We start from the raw sequence: 23,456 nt of genomic DNA, 5'->3' as shown, positions 1-23,456 counted from the left end.
ACATATTAAGCAGCTGCCTGTTAATTATGATACTGTCTCAGAGCATCAGAAAATCCTGTACAATTAATGATTTTCACTAGCTCTGGGAAGAGTAGAGACTCACAGATGATCCACAATAGTCTCTCACAGCTTGCCGTAAAAGAAATTTTAGAAACGCTCTGAATGATTGTTGGGGGAGATGGCAAGGGCATCTCTCTTTTGAGTTATAACCTTCAGATAAGCATTGCCTTTAAAGAAGGAAGGTAGGTTGAGTGTGGAACAATGAAGCATTCTTTAAAAATGTCATTACACCAAAAACATCCAACTTACTCTTTAGCAAGCCTGCCAAAACATCCAAAAAATCATACTTTTCAATGTCAGCCGGAAATCACAGATAAACAGGCTTTGAAAGGAATCTCTAGAAGTCAACTAGTCCATCTCCCACGCCCTAAGGCTTGGTCATTACACCTACAACGTTCCGGAGAGATGATCACTGTATATTCAATACGTTCTCCTCTATTCTCTCGAACTAGTCTATGTCTTGAAGAATCACATTCAAAATGGAATAAAACCTAATAGGCAAACGCCACACTGGGCATAACATCCCACTGCAAACACCACAACATGAAATGGAATCCTCCATCCATCTCTGCAGAACAGCCTTACTAAAGCTAAAAAAGAAGGGAAGGTGTCACCAATCTGCGCAAGGGCGCATTATTTTGTCAACAGAGGGAAATTAGATTTCTTTGACACAGAGCATTCTTGACAAACCCATGTTTCGGTACCGCTAGTATCAGCTAAGCATTTACAAACTGCTTGCTTGTTCCATTTTTCTTCTGGAAACGGAAGTTGACTGGCCTATACATAAAGAAGTTTTCTTCCTCAATTTCTAAGCTTCCCCCCACTTCTCTAGAAGAAACTGCTAAAAGGACAAAATCACATCTGTGGAGATTCTTCCAGACTGAAAGCAAATGTCTAGCAACTTTAAGACTGCATCAATCAGTTTTAAAGAATCCTAGTCTAAATTTCATCAGATTTCGTGATCCGCAAAAAACTCATAAACTTATTCAAGTGCTCTAATACGTTCTCTTCTATTTTAGCACAAATTCTTACTCTTCTGTCACTTGTAGTAACCGCATTAGCCACCTAATCGCAAAAACTCATTAACAGCAAGACAAATGAAAAGATACTAAACGGTTCTTTTTTCCTACTGTCATCCACTTTCCTTCCCCAGAAAACACCAGTAAACAAGGAACAACTGGTTCCAGGGGAGATCAAACCCAGAGCCTGCTGTGCCTAAATCACAGACTCATAGAATGTCCTGAGTTGGAAGGGACCCACAAGGATCATTGAGTCCAACTCCTGTCCCTGCATAGGACAACCCCAAAATTCACACCATGTGTCTGAGGGCACTGTCCAAATGCTTCTGGAATATTGTCAGGCTTGGCACCATCACTGCCTCCCGGGGGAGCCTGTTCCAGTGCTCCACCACCCTCTGGGTGAAGAACCTTTTCCTAATATCCAACCTAAACCTCCCCTGGCATATCTTCCTGCCGTTCCCTCGGGTCCTATCACTGGTCATCAGGGAGAAGAGATCAGCGCCTGCCCCTCCTCTTCCCCTCGTGAGGAAGCTGTAGACCGTGATGAGGTCTCCCCTCGGTCTCCTCCAGGCTGAACAGACCAAGTGACTTCAGCCGCTCCTCATACAGCTTCCCCTCTAAAACCTTCACCATCCTCATGGCTCTCCTCTGGACACTCCCCTAATAGCTTTGTATCTTTTTTGTACTGTGGGGTCCAGAACTGCACACAGTACTCAACATGAGGCTGCACCAGTGCAGAGTAGAGCGGGACAATCACCTCCCTCGACCGGCTAGCAACACAGTGCTTGATGCACCCCAGAACACGGTTGGCCCTCTTGGCTGCCACGGCACACTGTTGGCTCATGTTCAACTTGCCGTTGACCAGAACCCCCAGATCCCTCTCCGTGGGGCTGCTCTCCAGCCTCTCGTTCCCCAGTCTGTATGTACATCCAGGGTTGCCATGTCCCAGGTGCAAAATACGGCACTTGCCCTTGTTAAACTTCATACAGTTGACGATTGCCATCTCTCTAATTTGTCCAGATCTCTCTGCAGGGCCTCTCTGCTCTCGAGAGTGGCAACGGCTCCTCCCAACTTTGTGTCATCGGCAAACTTAGATAGTAGTCCTTCAAGTCCTGCATCCAAGTCATTTATGAAGACATTAAAGAGCACTGGCCCTAAGACGGATCCCTGCCGAACCCCGCTAGTGACTGGTCACCAGCCCGATGTAACCCCATTTACTACAACCCTTTGAGCCCGACCCGTCAGCCAATTGCTCACCCATTGCATTATGTGTTTATCCAGCTGCATGCTGGACATTTTGTTCAGGAGGATACTGTGAGAGACAGTATCAAAAGCTTTACTGAAATCCAAAAAGATTACATGGACTGGCTTCCCTCGGTCAACTGGGTAGGTAACCTTGCCACAGAAAGAAATTCAGTTTGTTAAGCAGGACTTTCCCCTCGTGAACCCGTGCTGGCTGGGACCAATGACTGCATTGTCTTTCAGGTGTTTTTTCAATAACTCCCAGAATAATCTTCTCCATAATTTTGCCAGGCACAGAGGTGAGACTGACAGGCCTGTAGTTACCAGGGTCATCCCTGTTGCCCTTCTTGAAGACTGGGACAACATTTGCCAGCTTCCAGTCAACTGGGACCTCTCCAGATTCCCAAGAGCATTGAAAAAGCATTGAGAGAGGTCTCGCTATGGCATCAGCCAGCTCTTTTAAGTACCCTCGGATGAATCCCATCAGGCCCCATTGACTTATAGGGATCCAGCTGCAGCAGCAAATCCCGCACAAGTTCAGGGTTGGTTGGGAGTTTATCATTCTCACAGTCATGGTTCTCTAGCCCAGGGCTCCCATCATCGGTGTTGAAGACCAAGGCAAAGAAAGCATTGAACATCTCTGCTTTGTCTATGTCCCTGTTTGTGAGGTGACCATGCTCATCAAGTAACAGGCCAATCTTATTTCTGGCCTGCCTTTTGCTCTTTACATATTTTTAAAAGCCCTTTTTATTGTCCTTCACAGTACTGGCCAGCTTCAGCTCTAGTTGAGCTTTGACCGCACATATTTCCTCCCTACAGTGGTGAACAGCATCTCTGTAGTCCTTCCATGTCACCTGACCTTGCTTCCACTGGCCATACATTTTCTTTTTTCGCCTTAGTTCTAGAAGAAGACCCCTACTCAGCCAAGCCGGCCTTCTACCTTGCCTGCTTGACTTCGAACATTCTGGAATTGCCTGTTCCTGTGCTCTTAGGAGGTGGTACTTAAAAAGTGACCAGCACTGATGGACCCCAGCACCTTCAAAAGCTTTTTTCCAGGGGACCTTACTAAGTAGTTCCCTGAGCAGCCTGAAGTCAGCTCTCCTCATATCCAGAGTTGAGGTCCTGCTGGCAGGTTTCCTCCTGTGAGGAAATCAGATGTAACGATCACTACTTCACAGATGCACCTATGAAATATTTCAGAACTACCATGTGAAATGAAGTGGTTATAAAAGCAAATTAAATTTGAATGCTTTATTCCACAAATATACATGATGTATAATTTTTTGGTTTATTAAGTTTACTATATTGGATAGTTATTTGGGCAAACCTGCCTTTAATTCAATAGGACCCTTGCGCAATACTGGATTTTGTCACTATAACCCAGAAGAGCAGCTGATTTTAATAGACCATAGTGGGAAAGAACTGGTTAATTATAAAGGATACATGTATCTTCATAATGCATTTTCACACACCATTTATTTATGTTGCTTTGTTGCATTGGATTAATACACAAATCAAACAAGCTAACAATTAGAAATCTCTGCCACAAGTTAAAAATGATAGAGGTGTTTCATATAAAGCTGCTCCTCCCAATGGGAAGAAGAAAAAAAAAAAAAAAAAAATCAACCTGTAGACTGACCTAGCGTTCAGGACAGCAGCACTGGCAACCCAAGGAATTGATCACAAGGAAAAGTCAGAAGAACTGTCATTCTCTCCTCATCTCAAGCAATTTTGTTGATCAATACCAGAAAGTCTCAAGGTGACCAGCTCACATGCAGACATGTACATTTTTGGCAACTGAATCTTGTTCCATATATTAACCCATTCCACAGTAACTGTTCATACTTGCACACCTTCCCGGGAGGTTTAAATGCAAGATACTTTGAAGCAGAGAAGTCCTCCAGGAAGGAAAGAATAGGCTACCACAGACCTACGGAAAGGCAAGACCAAGGTAAGGTACCTAACATAGAGCAAAACGGTATCTTCTGTTGTCACACTTACTGGATATTTTGCGTATGTTTAAGAAATGCTGCACATCTGTTCTGCACAGTGTATTGCTGCAAAGAACTGCCTCTCAAAGTCACGCAAAATAAACCATGACTGCATCCCTCCTTCTTCCAAACACAAACAAGGATTAGATTTGCAGAAGCACTGCAACTTTACCATCACCACTGATTATTTTAAAAAAGTTCTCCTTTTGACCTGTACCAACAACACTTTCTCTCCCAGTTGTTCTAATCCAGTTTTCATTAAAATAATAATTTCACATTTCCTGTAGTATAGGAGCAATATACTACCAGTAATCCCCAGTTAATCCCTTCAGTTTTTCAAAACAGGAGAGTCAAAAAGCACATAATATGGCATGAAATGTATTGCCACGACCAATATTCAAGCTACCTTAAAAAAAAAAAAATAGTCAAAATGCAAGGAACTGCATCCACTCACGAGATGTCAACCTGGCATTGGTATTTCATGGGAAGTGCCATTCCACTCTCTGATCTACCTCATTATAAAAAACTCAATTTAACATCATATTGCCTTTTTACATTATACTATTGAACTCTAGATCTAACGTTAGTCTTCAGTATTAATTAATTCTGCATAGATTACTTGCTGTCAGGATACACACAGGATTCCTGCTAATTTATTTAAAATACTTCCATACAGCAGTTTGCTATGGGAAGAATTCCTTTCACCTAAAGGCATCCATCGTGAAGTCAGGATTAAGGGGACAAGGTCCCCTCTGGAAAATTCCTTTGGTCCAACAAAGTCACTCCACTTTCCCTTTTACTGATTATGGCTGTACCTTTGCACCAGTTATCTGAAGGATGCAGGCAGCTCCAGCATTTGATGTGTCAACAAAACTAAGGATTTTGTTTCTTTGGGTACACACAGCTTCATTTAGTACTTGTATGTCCTTTACTTATTCATCATAAATGTACCCATAACTCCTCACATTCATCTGAGAAGCCTTATGCAGGAACCACTGCAAAAACAACCTGACAAAGTTCCAGTCTGTAGCATGGCAGTTGCTAACATGGCAATCTTAAGTTGCCTTCTGTTGCTTAGTTTCAATTTTCACTTCTCACACACCTGAAGAAGGTGGTTTCTCAAGAGACTGTCTGTCTCCCAGTGCAGGATAAACCACAAAATACTTTATATTTGTGGTTTATCCTAAGCCCTTGTATTAACTCAGCATCCCTTTGCAAAAAGGCCAGACTCAGTGAAAATGTCAATTGACACCAGATTTTTCTTACAGATGAGAAACCTACTTACACATACCATACAAAAGAGGAAGATAAAGTGATCCCTGAGAGAGTTGTGAAAACAGCAGCAGATTAGTGGTAAACCACCTCACTTGTATGGATTTGTGCATACAAGAGAAGTGCAGTTCACTTCTTGTCTTTTCTCCTTATCCTGGGGTCCATCTAGCACAGCAGATCTTCAATCATCACTGCAACGAATACGGGGCCCAAACTGCACAACATCAGTACTATTTGTGCACAGGGATAGCAAAGAGCACATGTGAAATGGTAGAGAGTATTGAAGAAGGAGGGAGGAACCATACAGAGATACAAGTACTTTCAAGAGCACTAGAAGTGACAGATCCAGCCTGCTCCCTTATTACTTCCTAACCTGGTCACTTTACAGCATTTAGAGTTCCCAGTTTCACCTGGATTCTTTTACTTGCCCACACAAACATGATTATTCAACATCACCACTTAAAAATATCCTGATTTTGTTTAGCAAAGCACAGCAAGTGAGAATTCCTGTTTCGACTCATGCAGATTTATACACCTTGCTGACTAGATACATTAAATAGACATCACATATCAAATGAAAGTTAACTTACCAGACAAGATAACTGAGAAAATAACAATAAAAAGGCTTGGAAAATTAATTACTTTTCAGAAGGGCAATGGAATAAGTTAGGCAATCATACTGTTTGAATATTTGGCTTGGCACCTAAGAACAGCTGTATTTTTTTTTTTTTTTGGTTCTATGTCTGGGCTGTCATTTATTGCCACAAAACATTTAAGCTCAAACACATGTTCAGCTACAGATCTTGAGAAAAATACCTTGGGAAAATGTAAACTGAAAGAAAAGGCTATATTTCATTTTCAGAACTAAACACTCAAATCGCCACTGTATCCATTTAAGCATTTAAGTCAAATTCATATTTACCCATGAGCAGGATCCAAAGCTATTGCCCTGGGCTGATCAAGGTCTTGCCAGAAGAGGACTTTTCTAGATGTTCCATTGAGATTAGCTACTTCTATCCTATTGGTTTCTGAATCTGTCCAGTAAAGTTTTTTCCCAATCCAATCACATGCCAGGCCATCCGGGGAAACCAGACCAGAAACGATGACATTCTGTACCACGTTCCCAGTTTGGTTAATGTAAGTTTGCTTGATGGCTTCTTCACTCACATCTGTCCAGAAAACTATGCCTTGCGAATACTGGAAGTCAACCGCAGCAGCATCCTCTAAACCACTGACCACCACAGTGGACTCCAGCTTCGTGCCTCCAGCATCCACAAGTCGAACATCCCGCCGGTTGGCAAAAAGCAAAAAGGGAGATGCTACAGAAGAAAAAAACAAAAGCATGTTAATATTATTGGCATCTACAGATGTTAAAGCACTAAGTATGAATATGGCAGAGCAGGATTTCTTTTCCCAGATCAACAGGGCAGGCACTACAGCAGAAGGAACATGGAAGTTTCACATGAGAGAAAAATGTACACTACCCAAAAACCTCTTCCTTCCACATGTCAGACAAAGGAGTAAAAGACAGAGGGAAGAGCAGTCCCAGTTCTGTATCTAAGAGTTCAAACTGAGGCCCTTCAACAATACCTTCTGTCAATCCCTAAACCCAGGTTTAAAACAAAATAAGTCTTCATAGTTTAAAAGCTTGGTTCACCAAACTGAAGTAGTAACAACACACAGAAGGCAAGTTCTGATGCCTTTTAGTAGCAGGCTGGAAGCTAACAGTACTAGACACAACACCCTGAAATGCTCCTACCAAGTGCCCTCCTAGATGGCAAAGACTGTGACAGAGGTTCAGAACTACTGTCTTCTTCCCTGCACCACAATGAGAGAGAAATTCAAGGAAGAGTTTGAAGGAAGACAATGACGTGGGTTGTGGAAGTTTGTGGGGACTGCTGTTAGCTGGAAGAGGCAGCCAGAGCAAAAGGACAAAGGTTCTTGCTGTTTGAAGCTCTAAGTGGGTGGTGGGTGGAAGCTTGAGTCCTAGTACTGAATGACAGGGAACAGGCTTTGAAAGGGGAGCTAACTTATGATTGATGCAAAAGGCACGGGAAGCTTAAAGACATGCCAAAATGACAGCCATAGAGATATTCCAGCAGTATCTGAACAAGTTCTAGATCTCTTGTGTGCAAGGTTCAGCTGGACAATGGCATGACCTCGGCAGATGACGCTGGCATTCACAGACAGAAAGGAAGGAGGTGGAGAGAGAGACTCATGAGAGGCAAGGAAATTACCCGCATCGAGTTGGATCTGACAGTAAGACACATAGAAGCAGCAGTAACACTGGCAGAGATTTTAGCATAGACAAGATGACTTTCCTGTCGTACCAGATCTCATCTGCTATTATACTCAAAGAGAGAGATAAATCTGTGTTTGCAGTTGAGGCTGTCCCTCCACACTCTGAGAGGGAGAGAAAGGTGTAAAGGTCTGAGTCCTACAACTCCTTCCTCCGCTCCCTACGCAGAATATTACAAAACTCTAGCAGAGGGAGATTGTAAAGATCCTCTGAAGGACCCACTATGGGGGCAGGAGGCATGATTCAGACCAACTGCTTCTTCCAGAAGAGGACATTAAGTAGACATACTGCAGAACATTCCTTACCAACTATACCAGCCAGACTGATGGCCAAGTTAACCAGTTCATTTCTCTCCTAAAAGTGCAGGCTTGCTTCTTCATCCAGCAGTGAACAAGAAAAATAGTTATCTGCAGATACAGCTGGGAAGGCAGCAGCCAAGTACAACAATGCTACCATACTGGCCACAACTGTGAACACCACTGGCAGTTAAGGAGGGTGCCAGTATTTCAGAAAAAGCCAGTAGATGCTGGAAGTAATGGAGCTCCCTCAGCTTCTCCTCTGATTGCCAAAGTCTGGTAGGGATCTTGTGTCATCAAACGAAGAGCTATTTTCATTTGCCCCTACTGTTTGTCACCTTGAACCCCAGTACCCTTCCCACTCCTCCCCTCAATTCTTCTAACTCAAGCAGCAGCTGCTGGAGTTCTCTATTAGTCAACTGCTGACTCCTAGCTTTATATACAATCATTTCACTTGATGCTGCTGCTTCCAGCGCGCACCCAGCACAGGTCCAATCACTTGCCACTCAACTCAAGGAACAACACACTGAACAGAGCAGCAACAACAAATATTTTATTTCTTCTTCTATGGCTTCAAGCCTGTGATATAAAAGTCTTTAGTTTCAAATTCATGTTACTGTATATGAGAGTTAGCTCTTGATATTGTCTTTCAGATTCAATTCCTCCTGCACTTTTAAAAGAAGACGGTTTATACAAGGTCTGAGTTGCAGATCTGCTATGCTGGCAGCCCTGCCACATGCTATTGCCTTTTTCATGAACTCTACATGCTCATTGGAGAGTGTGTGCCACTGCATGGGCCAAAGTGAAGGACATCTCTGACAACAGCTTATGTATTGATGTGCAGGCCAAGGACCTCAGTTAGAATCTAAAACTCGGCTTCAGATGAACTTAAAAACATGCATAAAAATTTCAGCCTTTTTATTATTATTCATCATGCCTTTATTTTCCCCAAGTCAGGAAAGAGATGGCTTTATTTTTCTTTTTGGAGGAAGTCTATGCTGATGAAAGTAATAAGGAAAATTTAAATCAGCTGGTGGTTTTAGTGAGGATCTTGGACAGCAAAGCCACAGACAATTGTTATCATTGATGTTTCACTGAAAATGTAATAAATTTATTTTGTACAATATTTAACTCAAGAAAGTTTATACAGCTTGAGGAGAATTACTTTTTAAGAAATGAAGTCTCAGTATTACTCCTATCTCATTTCCTAACTTGCCAAGTCCTCCTCTCTGTCACCTTTAAAAACACTAGGAATAGTATCATGAAAACCCAACAGGTTAGTTATTGAAAACAGAAGAAAAAATGTCTAGAATGCAAAGTTCTTGTTTTCCTCTCTGCAACTCATTGGTTCCCCATAACCATGCCTATTTTAAGTGGCACAGTACCAAACCATTTGAACACTTGGAAAGTTTGATGTTAGCGGGCTCTAAGTCACAAGTTCTTTGGGGCACAGAACTTCTCAAGTTATGCACATTGCCTCACAAAACCAGTCCCATATCCAGCCAAAGATCAAAGACATAAAAAGTCTATGTACACATTTTTAAAAGATCTTGTCCCAAAAATGTGTTTTGAGGAATATGAATAGACAGATTTTCATCTAGACATTTCCATGCTGAAGCCATTATTAATGCTACTACAAAGGAAAAAGGAACCTGAAGTATCAAGTCCAATCAACAGCAGAGAAACTTAACAGCTTCTTAACCAGATCAGACATGAACAATGTCTAATCCAATCACTATCAATATTATCCCAGCTTCCTATCCCTTTCAAGAGATTTCTTCCCCACTGATGCACACAGTAGGGCAACAGCATACAGATAACACATTAACCACTGTGTTCTCTGTCACTTCTGTGCTTCAGAGTCATCCTGATTGAAGTGCAGCTGCATTGTGTTGGCTATGAACACCTAGAGGGGAAATCACACTGCCCTGCTTGCAATCATGTTGAAATTTTACTGCGTTTACACACTGACGTAAACTAACTGATTATTGAAAACGACCAGAATTTATCCCTTTTTAGAACAAATGAGTATTCCATTTCCTTTGGAAAAAAATAAAAGAGATAAGGCAGAACTCTGATTTGAAAACCATATTCACTTCTCTGCTCCTCCCCAGCAGCCTATTTTCTTCAGTCCACATTTTATAAAAAAATAGTTGCAGAGCCCTTTTAAAGCATTACCGGTATGGAGAGGAAAAAAAAAACAAACAACAACAAAAAAAAAACAAACCAAAAAACAGTGATCAAAACAAGTAACTGGTTCTCAAGACTGATTCTTGCCTGGAATGCTGCTGAAGAAACACAGGCTCTCCCAACTTTAAAAATAATGCAAAACTCAGAAGAGCAGTTAAATGCTGTGTTTCCATGGCCTTGCACTTATCACATCAGGTCAGAATGTGATGGCTCACTAGCAGGCAAAGCTAACTCTGGTAACTCTGCAGCTTTGACTAAATACAACCTCCAAGATGTCCCAAGAGAAGTTCACAGAACTTTTCAAATTTCCAACTTTCCCAGTTAGTAAGCAGTAAATCTGAAAGAGGCAACTGAGAAAGCAGATGCCTTTCCAGAAGGATAGATGCATAGCATTTAGTTTCATAGAATTATTAAACTCAACAGTTTAGCAATTCAAGACACATTCATACCCTATGTGATTATAACCAACAGGTTTTTTAAGGCATTAGAATGAGAAACAAAGCAAGTTCAAAAAGCAACAAAACAAATGGCATTGACCAAAAACTTTATTTGCTGTGCCATCAACAAACCATCCTAGAGATTCAAGATCATCCCACTGATAGACGGTGCAAGTTGTTTACTTTGAATCCCACGTGTATGTAGAATCAAAGGTTCGTGTCCAAGAATGTGCAGATAAATCTCCTTTCAAATCATGTTGTCTTCTCAATACTGAAGTGGGCTTGAAGGTCCAAAGAACACTCTTATCCTTGGTGCATTTAATTCTTTACTGCACAACTCTTGACAAGGCAAACTGGAAAGCCAGTTAACAGCAGTTTCTGAGGAGAGGGATGGAGGGATGTGGGAGACCCAAAAAAACTAGCAACAACTTTGATTACCATTGACCTTCAAATGAGCTTGTCTGTTACACAACAGGAGGCAATATCCCTTGCTAGAGAAGTTATTCCATGGTTAGAAAGGTAGGAGACTCTCAAAGGAACACTTAGTGTTATGCTCTATTTTGATCAGCAATGCTCCCGACAACTGCAAATTGCTTGAAAAGGGAAACACCACCTTCTGATTTGAAAAGAGACAAGAACAAACAGTAACAGGATGAATGATGAATGTGGAGGACAAATTGTTTATATCCAGTCTATTACCACCCAACTGAAAGCACAATATTTTTGGGGGGTGGGGTGGGGGTGGTGAAAGAGCTGTATTTTTTTTTTGGTAAAATTATAACAGTTCATATTTTTCCATAATAGGCAGTATTTAAAACCTCTGTACATAGCTGGAGTTCACAATCCTTTGACAAAGCAAGAAAAGAACCTGAAATCCCACAAATTATCAAATGAACTCTAAACAGACAATAGACTAAACTGTAGAAAGTTACAGACTTCTTGCAGCAATTCTACAATCTCATTTGGATCATGCAGTACTTGATCAACAATACTTCATTCTAGAAAGACATATTATTTCTATTCAAAAACGCATCAATTTTCCAGTGGTTTTCTGCTAACTGGAAAACACACCCTTGACTTGATAATGGAGCTATCTACACAGAGGCTTATGGCACAACAGTGTGAAAACAGACCTTCTCCATCAGTCTATTAACTGGAGAAAAGGAAACACTCCTGATCAAGCTGGTTAGGAATCAAGCATGGGTTCAATTTCAACCTTTGCTCTTGATCTCCTGAATGCTCTTGGGCAAATCTTCTGTTCCTTGTCTGTGTTTAATTACTGAATTTTAATTGTTCTACCTGCATTGGGAAAGCTGTCTTGTGCAGACATAATATGACTGGAGTGTTTGTACACTTTATGTACAATTCATTTGGTTGACCACTATAAGCAGTATCAGTTTTAGCATGCCTACCATAGTTCCCTTACCACCATCTCTATCACATTCATAACTGATATAAAAAACCTTTTTTTTAAATGCACTGAGGCTTAGACTTCCCTGCACTTCACCATACATTACATACATTACAAAGTAGTAATAATCTTTCTTTTTCTTCTCATCCATCTCTGTTAAAAACATAAGCTCTATGAAGTATGGCAAGTCTACTGCCATCTGCCCAGCTGTAACTACCTTCCAACAGAACAGGCCAGCGTGCTGCTTCATAGTGTGCTGAATTCAGCCATTAACTTCCATCTTTTGTTTAATTGTATCAATCCCATCTACAGCACTTAAATTTTATGAGATGCTTCAGGGGCACCTGTTAGCCCCAGCAAAGTGATGTGGGACAAACAACTAAAAATTGTGCTATACAGTCTTTGCTATTAGTTTCAGTAACAGTTCTGAAAACCAGTTTGATGGGGTGTCAAACCCCAGCCAGCAACTAAGCACCACACAGCTGCTCACTCACTCCCCCCACCCCAGTGGGATGGGGGAAAGAATTGGAAGCGTAAAAGTGAGAAAACTCGTGGGTTGAGATAAGAACAGTTTAATAATTGAAGTAAAATAAAATAGAATAGTAGTAATAGTAATAATAATAATAATATACAAAGCAAGTTATACACTATACAATTGGCTCACCACCCACCAACCAATACCCAGCATGTCCCCGAGCAGCGATCGCTGCCCCGCGGTCAACTCTCCCCAGTTTATATACTGAGCATGACATCATACGGTATGGAATAGCCCTTTGGCCAGTCTGGGTCAGCTGTCCTGGCTGTGCCCCCTCCCAGCTTCTTGTACACTGGGCCGAGCATGGGAAGCTTAAAAGTCCTTGACTAGTATAAGCACTGCCTAGCAACAACTAAAACATCAGCGTGTTATCAACATCATTCTCATACTAAATCCAAAACACAGCACTGTGCCAGCTATTAGGAAGAAAAATCAATGCTATCCCAGCTGAAACCACGACATGGTGTTCAACTCATTTACATATTAAGACTAAGATGATCATGAATTATAATCAACGGAGCATTTCTCATCAGTTGCTGGTTAGCTGCAAAGCTGCAACAGTTCTAAGACAAGCTGAACAAGAGTTTTAAAAAGTTCTATTTATACTACTGCTTCATACTTGTTGACATGCCTACATTTTGTCTCCTTCCCCTTAAAGCCAAAATAGAAAGACATGAGAATACTGAGGCACGTGCATGATTCCTACTCTTGAAAGCACCAGCAGTGCAGAACACACACAAATCCTATGTATAGCACAGGAGAAAAGCCTTACTTAACAATTCTTAAACCAGTTAACTAGGCTAAAGGTCATGGAAAGGTTTAACTGCGCTTTTAAGAAAAATGACTGAGGATCTTGGGAGCCTGGTACACAACATAAAATGAAGGCCTCATTTTAATAAGCATACTGTAATTTTGGATGGCTATTTCAGCTTGTATGTGCAACAACTTATATTTTAAATATTATTTCAATTCTTATTGAACATATGCATAGGAGACCTCTGTGGTTAAGCCATCTGTACTGCTGGACAGAGAGAATAGCATATAATTCTTGCAGCAGTCAATGTCCCAAACCGCAAAAACATCCATTACCAAGGAACAAAAACACACCCCCCACCCCTACCGCAGGCACACAAAGATGGTAAAAAACAAACGTGCCAAAACTTTTGCACCCAAGGGTGTACAGTCTTACAGAAACTCCAAGACAGGATATGGAGTAAACATGCATCAGCCTTCTATACTTAAAAATAGCTCCTATGCAGAAACAAGATCATGTAGGTAGGGTCCTAGCAGCCATAAATTAATCAGAGAAACTGGTTCTACAGTACAAAGTGATCCCTCTTGTCCACTCTAACTCTTTTGGATCATAAAGAGGCTTAGACCTTTGATGTGTAGCATAAGGCTCCTTCCAAACACTTAGGGAAGGAAGTTATTCTACGTGCTGTCACCCTTTTGGGCGTTATCCCCATTTTTCACAGCTTTGTTGATGGAGGGAGAGACGGCAGCTGGTGGCAGCAGGAAGCTCACATGCCAGGACACACATACACTACTGGAGCCATAAAGATGCAGAAAAGAAGGTAAAAAGGAGAGAGATTCAGGCATGGAACAGAAAGGAAGGTAATCAAGAGTTTAGCCAAACCTGTCTCCTAAAATCAAGCACAACTAAAAAACCCAGTCTGACACCTCACTAGGAAAGAAGGGAATACAGCATGTACAAATCCCACAGATACACATAAGTTTATTTTACTCTTTCAACGCAACTGTTATATTTAGCAGGGAAAAAAAAGTTTCTTTCTTAAATACTCTAAGCTCTGCATTCTGGACCCTGGACCTTTTTATTGGCAGCTGCTGCTGCTGCAGAGAATCTGAAATGACCAGCTTCAAAAGATAGATTAAATCTTCCTGTACTAACTGCACCTATTCAACCCGAGTTTTAACTTCCCAGGTACAGTCCTCCAAAGAATAGAGAGCTATTGCTTTCATCCTCAAAACCCATTTTTGTAGATAAGGTGAATTCCCAGTGTAATTACTAAATCATAGGATATTCTTGCTGCAACACAGAGGTAGGTGGCAGCAGTTTGTAGAGCACAGGACTAAAAAAATCAGGGCTCCTGAGTTTCACTCCCACATATATCCCCTTAGTAAACTTGATCAGGTGCTTCAGCCCAATGATTTGTAAAAATCATTCCACGTGCTACAAACATACCCTTCCTTCTGCTGTTAATTATCTCAAAGGGCTGCTGTGAAGCCTACTCATGCTTGAGCAAGGCACTTGAAGATCTTCCAGCAGAGGCTCCATGACACACTCAGCTTTTCATTCCTGACATGGCTAAGACTTCTCCTCTCTGTGAATCAGGAGTGAGTGTGGGTCAGTGAGCTGTGAAGGAACAGCTATTCAGTGATAGCTGGTTTATAGTACTACTTTAAGAGGAAAATATACTCTTTCCCCAAATTCCATCCCATTCCTCTAACCCTCCAGCTCAATCCGTTTGATAGTAATTTCCCTCTCCAAACCATGAAAGTGTTCTGGTTATCAAGTAAGGAGGATTCATTTCCATTTTATCTGATTTAAGGTAGAATCAAGGTCTGAAATTCAGGGGGAGACAGGAGTGTTATTTTAAATCACTAAGAACATCCAACATTTAGACACATTGCATGCAGATGTCAGGGAATTTTTGTAAATTTTACTCTTTACCAGCCTATATGTTAAATTGTTTACATCGTCACACCAGGCATAAAACAGTGCAAAGTAATCCAATCCACACTAGTATCCCATATTACGAAATACATTTGGTGCCAGTTTTATTTACATGTGCTAAGTGTTATCTTGAGTATCACTGCTGAATACTAGAAGACAGCCAGGATCTCAGTGATCTATTTGCCATCAGGCTACAGAAACAGGGAGGCTGTTCATCCATCAATGTACCTACAAGAAGTGACATGGCTTTAGCCACAAATATGTTGAGGGGAGAGGGTTTATGTAAATAAATTATGTAAGCTTAAAGGACATCTGGTTTAGCAGCAGCAAGCTGGAAAGGGTCCATAGAAAAGTATAAAAAAAAAAAAGTTTTAAGTGGGCTTAGAAAACATATGAAGTTTGTTCTTCTTGTCTACAAGAGGAGCTGGGAAGGCAGTGAGATGAAGAGTAAAACAACAGTCCAACTAGTAACCGCTTTTATGAGAGGCTGAAGATCATTTATTCTTAGCCACTGGAGAAAGGACACACCAAACAAATTAGATCAGGTTAGGCTTTGGATTTTTCATTGATGGGAAGGGAATGCAGGGATGATGCAGAGAGAAACATGCTCTGAAGATACTGGAGCACACTACAGAAGCTGCAGAATTGCTTACAACAAGTGATTTTTAATAGCAGTTGGATAGCCATTCCCCAGGTATGGCTTTTGTACAATTAACTCCTGCCTCAGCAAAAGAGTTTCATCTGCATGTCTTGAAATCAAAGAAAAAAAACAAACAAAAAAACCCAAAACAAACAAACAAAACCCAAAAAACAAAAACTCAGTGGACTGAAGTCCCCATACCGTTTCACTGAAAATCTAAATTACAAGGGTGTGAGGTTGCTTGTGTTTATGCTTGGTTTTACACAAAACAGTTTTAAAAACTCTTCCAGTAACATAATACTCACATCACTGTTTGTGTTGCCCTCCTGAAGCAGATGAATTTAGTAGTTTTATCAAATACTAACATTAAAATATTGTTAGATAAACGGCTAACTACCTTTTATTTTATTTTTTTAAATAAACAAGCAGTAAGTTCTTTTAAGATCTTGTCATATTTTCTGGATTGTGTAGGGTTCCCCCCCAATAATGACAGGGTTTTAGGAAGACAAGAGATTTACTTCAGACTGTTGGTTTTGTTTGGCAGCCTACAGTTTTTAAATAATAATGTTAGCAGTAACAACAAAATATAGCACTGATTATATACCATTTCATCTCTGTTGCCCTGAATTAGTTCATTTCCCTTGGTCAAGAGATGCCAAAGGATTTGTCTGAAGAGCATGCTCTGAAGAAGTCCAGCGAAGGTGCTTTATACAAATTATGAAACTTAGGATTTGTTCAGATTGTCTAGGATGGCAATAAAATGTTTTAAAACTCTCCAACAGCACACCCTGAACTTATTAACTATTGTTTTGTCCTGTCCCTAGTTCTGTTACCTACTTCAAGTAAAAATCTTCACATGCCAGAAAAGCCAAATGATTGGATTCAGTGTGCATAATTTAGTGCAATTCCATCTCTGCAGAAGCTGGAAGCAAGTTATGTGTGTTCAAGATCACTTTTCTATGGACACATGATTTTAAAGGAGGGTTCCTCAAACTTTTCTGTCTTTTCCCACAGACCACCCATTAAGCACGCCACATGAACTCCCCTCCTGGTGCACAAGGCAATAGCTCTCTCAGACTGTCCTTAATACCCCTGTAGCAAATACTGAAATTGGTTACATGGAACAGCATATTTCATCTTCTTTTAACACAGTTTAGCAGCTGGAAAGGAGGACAGCCAAGTCCATGTGAGCAGCCAACACTACACAGACCACCAAGCAGCATACAGAACATATTCAGAGATGCACTGAAAAAAATAAACAAAAACCAGAACATCAACCATGATTTGGGGACACATATCAAGTTGCTGAGATATTCATTAGATAAGACTTGCAAGCACTTTAACCATTTTATTTAGAGGAGAACACAGATTCATTAGAGCATAAAGCAATTTTCTTCTGATCTGTTTTGTTAGAGGAAACTTCTAAACATTATTGCAAAACTGGCTCTTGGCAATCTCTCCCTGTGCAATGCACAACTGGTGTTCAGCCAAACAGTTGTGAGGACTGCAGCCTCATGCAATCCTGACTAGCTAATACTAAACAGATAATATCTCTGCACTCTGAACCCCCACATCTTCCTGACCTCAGGTTCTCACCTGAGCACTTTACAGAGGTTAAAATATATGTGGGATTTTCCCAAAAGCAGTATACTGTTCACAACAATTTGCTTATTCTTCTGAGGATTCTGCTGCAATATGCTACTCAAGAACTGCAATGCACACGACAGCTTAAATGCAAATATACTGTCTATTAGGGATTAGGGCATTTTAGCTCCAGACAGACACCAAAAACAAGCTTTGAAAACCAGCACTTTGAAAATGGATGTTAAGCTGAGCATCCTCCAATCTTAAAAGTCAGCTGTTGAGTTTGGTGCTGGTTGGAGATTAGAATCTGAACTGAACTCCAAGGGAGGTTAAACTGACAACTTCCATCAGACTTCAGTAGTCAAAGCTGCCAAGGTCCACCGAAAATCCCAGTCTAAATGTAGACAGTAAACCCCACAAGGAAGGCGAAAACCTTCCTGCTCTTTAAGAATTACTAGGCAGCAATACCTCACAGGTCTGCTCTAGGATGAGTCTGACACTGTGTCCAAACAGAGGAATTGGATAGCAGAGGGAGACTCATCACATACGCATGGGCAATCTACTGACCCACACCACAGCCAGCCTCCAAACGTCCTCTACGTTAAATTAAGAACAGTGTGATACAAGGAAGGCTATCACAGGCCTCACACACCAGCTACTGTCTTAAGGCGTAATGAGCAAACTTCTCCAGATCCACCACAGACTACCAGCACTGGACGCTCACCTCCTCCCGCTATGCAAAGCTATGGCCCTTACGCTGCCATCTGTAAGAGTGAAAGATGCTGTAAGCACTTACAATTTGTAACCCTGGGTCCAAAAAAATAACTGTACAGGCAATCTTTAACAACAAATTACTTGCACTGAGGGAAGAGAAGCATTGCTTTATACTGTCTCTCATGCAAAAGCCCACAGTGACCCTACCTCAGCTAGAAGCTCAGTTCAGAAACCTGTGAGTACTGCCTCAGAAGTTCTGAGGCAAGTCACTCAGGAAGTCACGTAGAAGATATCATCATAAAAATACAGTTGCTGATGGCAGGGACATTCACATCAAGGGCTGGTCCATGGCCCTTTTATGAGAATACACTGGCATCACTACTGCAGCACTAGTTGAAGCGTTTGCTAAATAAAAACTCAGACTTGTGTTACCCATAGCTGTTCGGATACTAAAGAACAAATACTTTACCTCTCTCCTAAGCCTGTTGTACATCTTGGCTGGTTAACTGAAACACAGAAAATAAATCTGTTTATTGCCAGCTCTGACAGCATGTTTGCATCGATCTATTCTGATGTGGAACTTAAGAAATGAACGGCTTCAACCTGATATGAGTCATGGTGTTCACGTGCAGTGTGTTAGCAAAGTCCACCCCATTCACCTCTCTTTGCAAGGTGGTGGATTGTGCATGAAATCCTTATTGGATTGTGTTTCTACGTCGGACCCAGAGAGCTGAGTTAGGAATGGATGTTCATGGGGTGGCAGTACTGGGAAGGAACTTGGCAGATGAGGATTTGATTTCCATTCTACCAGACCACCCTGTTCAAATATCGCTCCTCTTTGCACTGATTCTGTAATACCAAATACTTTCATTGTCTTGTCAGTGAGAAGGTTTCATATTTTGATTAAGGATTCTTTAAAGTACAAACTTGTATTTTGTCTAATACAACAGGACACTAGTTTCAATTCTGTAACAGTGTTTACAATATTCAAACCACACGGGAGCTATCTGTCAGCTGACTCACGTTGGTTTGCTTTGTGAGAATTAATATGGCACTCTGCTTGTACCCACAAAAATTGGAAACAGCCTGTCCATAGAGATTTCTGGTATTTTCTGATTTTAGCATAAGCGGCATTGAAGTAGTCTCTTACGTGGTACAGCCGTTGGGCTTTGCCAAAACGGGTAAGTGCAAAGGCAGTGCTTAAAAATAGGGATGGGAGATGTGGCAGGAAAAAAACATACTTAGATGTTTCACATTCTGTGATACAGAGTACATGGCAATAATTTTGCAGTAGGCATGGATTTCCCCCCACCCCCACATTATGCTCAGTAGAGTTTTAAAACTGCAGAGGAAACTGAGGATTTGTCCTACCTCTGCATAACAGGTTTAGAAGAACGCAGACAAAGGGGTGACTTCCTTGAGCATCTATACATGACTTTTGTTGTGAATAACAGTTCAGGTCAACCCATGAATGGAAAAAACCTTGCAGTGTCCCCTTTTTAGATTCTGGATGCCAATGGGAGCAAGGTTCTCTTCTGGGTTTTTTTGGGGTTTTTTTGTTGTTTTTTTTTTTTTTTTTCCCAGTTTATTTTATTCCTCTTTGGTTTGGCAGACAACTGTCTGGCCAATAATAGCAGATTATGCAGCAGTGATGGTTCCAAACTTTTAATGGATAAAAGAGTGGTTCTGCATCATTTGGAAAATTTGGCTTGCAAATATTCTCCAGGACTTGAACAAATATAGGCTTGACAAAGGTATGCTTGTTTCTGATCTGAATTGTTTCCAATTTCTAGTTCCAGATGTTACATTAACTCCAAAAGACGCAAATCTTAAGAAAGCTGGAAAAAGACATTTTACTTCTCTCTCTACCAAACGTATATGTACCCTTGAAAATGTAATATATTTGTAAAATGCAGAAAACAACTCAGAAATAGCATGTGCTGGATTCAGCTGCTGGCAAATGTTATTCATTGGAAGAAAAGTGTGGTCAAGTCAGATGTGGAAGAGTGAAACGTAGGTTCTACAATCTGATGTGGTTTTCTTCTAACAGTTAAGAATCTTCCCAGATGAAACCATCTTGTTAAAGGGAACCTGCCACATGATACTAGGCTTTAGAGGGTGTGAAGTTGAGAGAAGCTTTTAGTGCCAAGTTGTGGACAGGACTTCTGATTTTTGTGCAAGTCTCGTGACTGTCTTCCAGCCAAATATTCAAGATTTTGGTTTTGTGAGAGCTTGTTAGGAAGGAGAGCAAAAAGAAGATGAGGTGAAAAGGATTATTTAAGATAATGAAATCTGTAATATTGTGCTTGTATTTATATCGCTGATAATACTTAATTTGCATCCACTAATGTAGCAAATAAATACAGTAATCTGCTCCGATCTTTGTAAATCGCTCCTTGCTGGAGATGATTCTGCTTTAGCAAAGAACATTGATTACTAAATTCACTCCTTATGGCTCCTTTTGTCTCTCTAAAGTCAGCGTTTGTCCTGCAAGTTATCTGGAGCATTCGTCCTGCTGGAACTACACAAAGGAAGATTGTCTGCTCTCTTCATTATTATGATTATTATTATTCTATAAATCTAATTGTTTTTCAGTATTGTGGAGGCAAAGACATGGCACTTTTGATAAATTAGCTTTTTTCCAAACATTTGTTCAAAAATAATATATTTTCTGGAAGAGAGAGCATGTTCAGGATTTCACTAACTTTTCTTTCAGTTTCTGTCAGAAGTCAGCCAAGGGTCAGAAAAAAAAATAATATGACTTGCTTTATTTTTGGGTTAAAATGATCATAGTCTATTACAAATTGAGTCAAAGATTCAACTCTTCTGGGTGTCACAATGCCATTGAATACAGCTGTTTTGATAAACTGATTTCATGTGTCTTTGGTGATCAGTGTATGATTTTTATGGACATAATGGAATAGGATCCTGTGCTCTTTGGGGCATGCCTGCACTCTGCTGTTAATGTAAATTAATGCCAGCATGATCATCAATGGCGTTGCAGTTCACATACTTGCAAAGCACGTGGCTAGCTCGAATTGACCTGTCTGAGTAAGGTAGGTAAGTGAATATTACTCATTAACTGATGGTATTCTTGCTTTAGAGGGTAGACCACATTCTATTATCATTTACCTGGCAGCCATCATCTGCAACTGTGATACATTTTTATCCTTGGGTTCAAAAATTTTTGGTAAGGTCTCCACCTGTGACTATATTTACTTCAATACTGAGTCCCAAGGACTCAGTACCAAACTAAGATTCGGCAGTATGTCACTGTTGGACAGAAGAGCTTCAGTGATGTTTTCCCCATAAAATTTTCTTTTTAAATTGGAAGTGCATGTGGCTCACTCATAATTCTGCTGCATCACAAATTAGTGAAGATCATAAACAGGCAAAAATTGTTCCTTCCTTTATCTAAGTGTGCAAAGGGTCCCTATCAGAGAGCAATAAAGCACAAATCCTAGCCTAGCTGAAGAAACATAAAATAATTGTCTGCCTTATTTGTCCCTCCAAAATGTGGAATTTAAGGACATTTCCAGAAAAAAAAAGAGTTGTCACTTCCAAGCCTCCAGAATAAAAGACGCTCTCCACATTTGGACCTCTGTTGGTAATATTCAGAGGAAAGCAGATTGTATCAGTCTCCTTGTACCTATTTTTTATAGGCTGGTAGTTTGAGTGTGCAAGAAGGGAAACGTGTTTTGGAAATGAGCCCCAGAATGCTTCATTTGCTTTTGTGGAAAAGGCTTTGGGTCTAGATAATTATTTAAAACTGAAGAAAATCTGAGAGAGAATGGAAATTTGGGGCCTTAAAAGATGAGTTACATAGGAGCTGTTTAACATTTCTGTTCTGTTGGTTTTGCAGCTGACTAATTACTGGTCTGTACAATCTCATGGTTATTAATTGGTCACTCTCCTCAGTGTCTGATGAATTCTGGTGTTTGCAGAATTGTGTGATATGTATGTGATAGTGTGATGTGTAATCAAGGATAAAGGTCCCAAAAAGGAGACTAAAAACAATATCAAAGAAGTGGTAATGCTCTGTACTGAGGGAAGGTTGTAAAACTGCAAAAGGTAGGGCAGCTGGAGGGGTTCCTCAAACTCTCAGGGCAGTGCAGGGTGTAGCACATACTCCCCTGACAAACACAGTATTTCAGGCCAAACCATAAACTCTGCACAGATCGAGCTGCAGCTACGCTGTGTTAGGAGGAATCTTGATTTAAATATGCCCTTTGTATTGGGCTGGGTCAGAGTGTTTTGTTCTGCCTGAAGCTGAGTTCCCCTCCCCTGTTCCTGCCTATCCCCAGTTGCATGTTGCTCCCCATCCCCCAGTCTCCTACTACCTCACAGATGTTTTGGTGCCCTGAAATCTGCCAGCACGACTGCACACATAATTGCTTTCCTTGAGCCGATCCTGTCAAAAGGATCTTGGTTTAAAAAGGCAAATAGATAAAAAAGTACTAAGGCAACTTCTTTGCCCAGCTCAGCTGCATCAAAAATACTGTCCTGCTGCAGACTTGTAGAGCACTGTCTCTGTGCTACTGTGTCTTGTACACGCAATGCTCAGGGGAAGGAACTTTATAGGTGGGTTTGTGCTTAAAAAAAAAAAAAAAAAAAAAAAATACATACAGTGGCACGCACAGGTTGCTTTACACACATGCTTTGAGCATAGACCTAGCCATCCACAAACTCACAAACTTAATTTCAAAGTATTTTCACGTAGAGCTACAACAAATTATTAGTCATCTTTTATTTTTCAAGTTAGGCTTATTTACCTTGTGAAATTTTCATGTGAGTCTCAGTAACATCCTACTGGCATAAGAAATTAACTGTTGGCAATGCATATGCAAGAGAAGCTGCCACAAAGTTGTCAGATACTCTCATATTGCAGAAGCACAAAGTAGGAGAGGTACTAGAAATGTATGGTGCACCTCAACTTCAGCAGCAGGCTGAAGCAAAAAAAAACGTATTATTCTTTTCTTCCCAGTTCACTCACACTTAATTCTTCAGTTTTCTTCTACCCACGGTTTCCCCGCCTGTATAAACAGCCAAGCCTAATTATTGTTTTAACCCA

General features: G+C 40.7%; 1 protein-coding gene across 4 annotated transcripts in view; it reads right to left on the bottom strand.

Moving 5' to 3' along the window:
• Positions 1-23,456, bottom strand: part of LRP5 (LDL receptor related protein 5) — a 163,921-nt gene that overhangs the window by 121,747 nt on the left and 18,718 nt on the right. For all 4 annotated transcript variants that reach the window (XM_087745897.1, XM_087745899.1, XM_087745901.1 and 1 more), the window contains exon 2: positions 6,507-6,903. In XM_087745897.1, the coding sequence (XP_087602023.1) occupies positions 6,507-6,903 (397 nt within the window). The remainder of the gene's footprint in view (positions 1-6,506; positions 6,904-23,456) is intronic.

Source organism: Nipponia nippon, unplaced genomic scaffold (assembly GCF_047370975.1).
Source record: "Nipponia nippon isolate SJK-2023a ecotype South Korea unplaced genomic scaffold, ASM4737097v1 scaffold_10, whole genome shotgun sequence".
NCBI lineage: Eukaryota > Metazoa > Chordata > Aves > Pelecaniformes > Threskiornithidae > Nipponia > Nipponia nippon.
The sequence above is the reverse complement of the archived record's forward strand: the minus strand, read 5'-3'. Positions and strand labels throughout refer to the sequence as shown.